Genomic DNA, 5,592 nt, shown 5'->3' on the forward strand with positions numbered 1-5,592 from the left:
GAACGTCGACTATGCAATCAAACTCAGTAATTATACACGATCAAATGAATTCTAAAGAATTTGTCCACAACACTGCATAATCAGTTTAACATACCTTACATAGCCGGTCTGATGGGGCGTACGAGAGCATTTGTGTAGGGGGGGGGGGGCATATTTTGCGCGCGTGTGTTGTACCCCCCCTCCTTAGAACATTGTGCTCTCTATTAAAAACCCCTTTTTTGAAAAAAATATTGATACCTTCTTAACTTTGTAAACTATTCGATTATATACACACTTCCATATTACAAGTGTTAATAAATTATTTATGCAATTTTCTTAAGTGGACTCATCAGATAATCCCTCTTAATACTGTGGAGTAAGCTTCAAGGGATGAAAAATAGAGATGGAAAAGTTTCTAAAAAAACCTCTATAATTTCATAGGATCGAAACATATTGTTTTATAAATTATGATATCAAATATGTATTTACACTATAGGCAATATTGATTAAAGCTTTTTAATGAAACTTTTTTAGTTAAAGGCAAAAGTGAGATTTTAAAGTATTTTTTTATATAATGTAATTTTACTTAAAAATGGAATAAATGCGTAATTTCAAGTAACCCTCCATTTATAGAGTGGCATGTCCGATGTACCTTTGAAACCTTCACTTCTCCAACGTTTCTGAAGCTAGAAATGCACGAGTCACTTTTGTAGAGAAACCACAAGAAAAAATATTCAGTTTTCAAAATGGGAAACATGGATATTTAATACTATACTTGACCAGACAAAGCTTTGAAGGGTATTGTCGTGAATCAGAATATATTTTATTTCTTTTCTAAATCTTTTAGTTTGGGTGAGTGCAATGCAATGCAATGTAGAATGTAGATTGCCTGAGGAAGGTAAATGCAAGCAGATGTAATATTAAAAGAGCCTACACCCCCATGGGTGCCGGGTGCCCCCCCTCTTTGGCCTCCCTCGTACGCCCATGCCGATCTATCCCTTTAAAGCTAGAAAAAGTTACCAGAAAAAAAAGAACGAAAATTGTTGTTTTAAAATGTAACGATGCCAAAACTCCAAAAGTGTTTTTCAAGTATTCTCTAACTTACACTAAAAGCTATCTGAATCTATTTCTCTACCGATCAATAATTAACACACCCTTTTGTATTCAGAGTATATATCTCCAGCTAACTAGGTATAATGGTACAGGTAAAAATAAACTGACCGATATAATCATCATGGTACTACTGCAAAACAATATACAGGCGTCAGTGGTTACTAGACTAATAGTATGGTTGGTTAATTGGCTAATTGGTTCGTTGCTTAGGTTATTTTGGTTGGTCAGGTTGGTTCATTGGTTAGGTTGGTTCATTGGTGAGGCTCCTCAACTCGGACACAGTAGTCTCCAATAATCATTAAGTAGATTTATTTCAAACCTAGAATAAATTATAGGTGTCAAACATGAATTACAATGATTCAATATAGTTAAAATTTTAGATAAATAGTTTACTATTATTTCGTGTCTGAGTGAAAAGGAGTGGTTAAGGGTCAGAGGGTTTGGTGGTGTAGTTTAAAACATTTATAATACTTCTGAAAATATATACCCGATTGCTTATGTGGAATTTACTATGGATTGCAGAGTTATTTGGGTTTGGTTTGGACTCGGCTGGTAAAGACTACATTTCATGGACAAGGTCTCAAATGTGATTTATTGCCTACAACTATATAGATTAGCATACTCAGGGTACAAAGATATATCAAGATAATATTATATTTATTACAATAAAAACATATTCCATTTCTTTTCTTTTTCTTTCAAAAACGGCCAATCCTTTTAGTTTACAATTAAAATATTGCAAGTTTTTGCCATCCGTTAACGGACTTTTCCGTTAATTTTTGAAAACCTTTTTTTCGTTAACGGAGCTTTACCCAGCCCTACTATTATCTGGCGTACTCCGGTTTTAAAATATCATTTACTAGTCCGTTCATCATCATCATCTTCATCATCATCATCATCTCATCATCATTTTATGTCCCAAGTATTTTAGAATAATATTGCGGGGCCCTTATAATCTGTTTGTACTCCATGAACTCCATTTGTTATATAAACTTTATTCTAGCACTTACGTGAAATTATGAAACACGAAAGTACAAAAACAGTGCCAATAAATAATAGTGCATAATATGTCTGTTTTGCCTTCTGCACAATTATTAACCGAAGAATGCATAATTTCTTGTGATACAAATAAGCAAACTGTTAGAGAGACAGACACAAACACAAACGCCTGAGCTGATGATCCAGATGATCCATATAATATAAATGTGATTTTAGTGACCGGCAATTAACAGAAGTTTTCTTAATTAGACTTATCTTTGCTAAAAAATTATATCTTTATATAATAATTTCTGCATGACTATAAGACAATTGTTATTAACTTTCTAATAGACGACTACTTTTACAGTCTTCTGCTTTTAAGTTTGAAATAAACATCTATATGTTCATCACAAATGAAATAAATATATATTAATAATAAATGCTTTTTAAACTCCTAATTTACATGTTTGTTGTAGTTAGGGAGAAAATCTTGAATTTGTAAAGTTTTTATGAAACCAATTGTTCAGTCTTCTAAAGTTGAAAGTAGAATTTCAGAAGATGAAGCTTTATGAAACGGGTTAAAAGATATCAAACTAATGAGTAACATGGTAATATCTGTAGCTAAGAATGAAACTTGTATATCATATTGTGAAGTTTGATTAGATTTTTTTTTCAATTAGTTAAATTTAAAGTTTTTGTAATGATGACATTAATAATTGTAAAATATTTCTAGTCTTAACATCATAAATTGGGCCCCGAAACAATAATTTTAAATTATACCAAACCAAATAATTGTGTATGGCCCAACTAGTCGTAATTATTCTGTCTGTTCAACTTTTGTATTTATTCACTTTGATATTTTTGGTGGTTATATTCTTAGCCTCATATTTTCTTCTGCCCATAATCTATATATATGTAAATGATGTTAGGTACTTTCCCAAAAACATTTTCCTAAGCGGCACTTTCCCACGGGCATTTTCCATAGATAAAGATAGATTGCGCATAAGACGACATTTTTCATCTTGAACGATATAAATGTACAGACTCACAGAGATGTTTTAAAGATATTCCTATTATATAGATTAACTAGGTCGGTTGTGAACATTGGATGTTCTCAAGGAGAATTGAATACAAGGAGGGGGCAATAGGGTTTCCGTACACTTTGCTGTGACGTTTTTGGACTGCTGGAGAACTAGTTTTGCGTAACAACAATAATAAAGATTGTAAACAATAACACAACTGATAAACAGACATTTGGTGCATCTCTGGCGTTAGATGAAGATTCACCGTATAAACTCATGTTTGTTTACATTAATCGGCTGCCTTTATTATCTCAAAAACTAGTTCTCCAGCAGTCCAAAAACGTCACAGCAAAGTGTACGGAAACCCTATTGCCCCCTCCTTGTATTTAATTCTCCTTGGCTATTCTTATGTCATTGTGGTGTACATGAGTTCTGTAGAGAGAAATTTAAGTTAGTTTAGTCCTTCTCATGTCCTTCTTCAGTTCTCGTCAATATGATATATTGCTCAGTGAAATATTGTTGTTTAAATAGTTCCATTACCGAAGTTATTTTACACTCTATTATGAAATCCATTAAAACACCAAACCACCCCGCTTTGAAGTACACTTTGACCCCTAGAAGTATGAGTTTGCGGACTGAACAATTCTTGGTGATTTTGCGTATGGCATTTTCCCAAAGGGCATCTTCCTGAATGTGCATTTTCCTAAGGAAAAACTTCCATGAGCGCTGTGGCTAGGATGTAGCTAGCCCATCCTATCCACAGTGCTTGGCCCTTATTGCAGCCTTATGTGCATCAGATGTCCATTTCGGAAGTGGCTGCTTAGGAAATTAAACATTTAGGAAGTTTAGTTGCCAATTCAGAAATTGTCCACTTGGAAAATCCGTTGGGAGAATACCTAACACCATATAGATAGATTGTTACTTGGTTTCACGTCATTTTCCATTCAAAGCCTATGCCATTTGGTAAAGAATGACAGCATATGTTGCTGTTGTGGAAACCATTGCAGTCAATGTCGTCTTCTCTACATTGAAATATCCGGCACCAGTGAGAGGTTTGCTAGTTTGCAGTTCATCAGCAGCATCTCGGACTTTTCACAATATTGTTAATATTTCTTAAGTTTTTTAAACAAAATATTATCATTTCAATTAACTGAAACTAATTCAATTTAATTCCAAAATAAACAAGAACACCATATTAATTGAAATAACAGATAGGACGGTAGATGTCGTCTTTTCAAGATTTCTGTGTTTTATGTACAATAACCCTGATGCAGAAGCCCAAAGGAGTTACGTGTAGTCGGCGTAGAACAGGCTCAATCTCTGTCTTTGTTCTACGCCGATTACACGTAACTCCTTTGGGCTTCTGCTCCAGGGTTATTGTGAACGAAACACGAAGACATCTTGAAAAGACAACATCTAGTGTCCTATCTGTTATTTTAATTAATCTATGAAAAACACTGTCTTATACTAAATTGTATATAAAAGATTTGACGAAGAAAACCAGTTAAAGTTGGACATTGCAAATTTGTGGATTACAAATAATTGTGAAAATACCTTTCAGAACATCTTCTAACTTGGTATTGAAGTAAGCATCATCTTTTCCTGTTGGGTTTATGTTTTCCATTAATACTTATATATACAGAGAGAATTTATACTTTTAATTTAGATATTTGGAATATGCATATTCCCTTAAAAATGATTCATTCGAATTGGGCTTGTGCTAAGAACAAAAAATTACAAGTTGTGCTTTGAGAAGAATCTAATTTATGTAGAGGCATGGTAAAATAGACATTCTTTGAAAACATAAACCCTTACCTTTAGCTGCAACCTTAGCCACCAACTCATAAACACCTTCAAAGCTCTCGACTAAATCGTAAACAAGCAAAATCAGTCCTGAAGTTCCCAATCCAATGGTCCATTTCCTATGATCCTTTACCAAGAAGAAAATGGTGAGAGTGATTGCTGTTTGACAAAATGTGATGGAAAAAAATGCGACCAGCTCTATTCCAAGCTTTAATAGTTTATACTGCTCTGAAACTTCTTCAAGATCAACTACGGTAAGAACTGTCGAAGCTAGCGCCTTCTTGCATTTGTACTGAAAATTTCCAATGCAAGATTCCTGATGACTAAAGATTGCAATAAACATTATGAAATTGAAAAGAATAGTTAAAATGATGGATATAATTGTAATACAATCTTTAATTGGATCCAGTTTTGTTAAATAGTCTATATTTGTCAAGAATATTCCAGAGAGGAAGAGAAATATAGTAACGGTCTTCCGAATGATAAACCCAATAGTTATTGGACAGCATGTATCACTCACAGCTAAGTCTCCGGCCCTTTTCACAGATATACCTAAATAAAGGATTGTTGACACGAAATAAAAAAGTTATCCTAGTTCAGAAAACATCTTCAGTGGACTGTTAGCATATAGTGAACCTTCATGCGAAGATTCTCAACTGTATCAATTTTAACCTTTATCTGTTCAATAATGTTAAAG

The 5,592-nt window shown here is 33.5% G+C and overlaps 1 protein-coding gene across 1 annotated transcript; it reads right to left on the bottom strand.

Annotated features, from left to right (window-relative positions):
• Positions 1-1,156: 1,156 nt before the first annotated feature.
• LOC111697748 (uncharacterized) lies at positions 1,157-5,433 on the bottom strand. Its single transcript, XM_023467855.1, has 4 exons — positions 4,908-5,433; positions 4,647-4,694; positions 4,015-4,180; positions 1,157-1,411 (listed from the first exon to the last, which is right to left on the bottom strand). Exons 1-3 carry the CDS (start codon positions 5,236-5,238, stop codon positions 4,044-4,046), a joined length of 516 nt encoding a protein of 171 aa, XP_023323623.1. The 5' UTR covers positions 5,239-5,433; the 3' UTR covers positions 1,157-1,411; positions 4,015-4,043.
• Between the last annotated feature and the right edge of the window lie 159 nt (positions 5,434-5,592).

This window comes from Eurytemora carolleeae, unplaced genomic scaffold, assembly GCF_000591075.1.
Source record: "Eurytemora carolleeae unplaced genomic scaffold, Eaff_2.0 scaffold4, whole genome shotgun sequence".
In the NCBI taxonomy this organism is placed as follows: domain Eukaryota; kingdom Metazoa; phylum Arthropoda; class Copepoda; order Calanoida; family Temoridae; genus Eurytemora; species Eurytemora carolleeae.

Excerpts from the sequence above, each read along its gene's own strand:
- LOC111697748 (XM_023467855.1), bottom strand. The coding sequence starts at position 5,238 with ATGTTTATTGCAATCTTTAGTCATCAGGAATCTTGCATTGGAAATTTT. Across the intron at positions 4,695-4,907 it reads GGCTAAGGTTGCAGCTAAAG|GAAAAGATGATGCTTACTTC; the intron begins GTAAGGGTTTAT and ends TAAACCCAACAG. Across the intron at positions 4,181-4,646 it reads GTTAGAAGATGTTCTGAAAG|TCCGAGATGCTGCTGATGAA; the intron begins GTATTTTCACAA and ends TATTGTGAAAAG.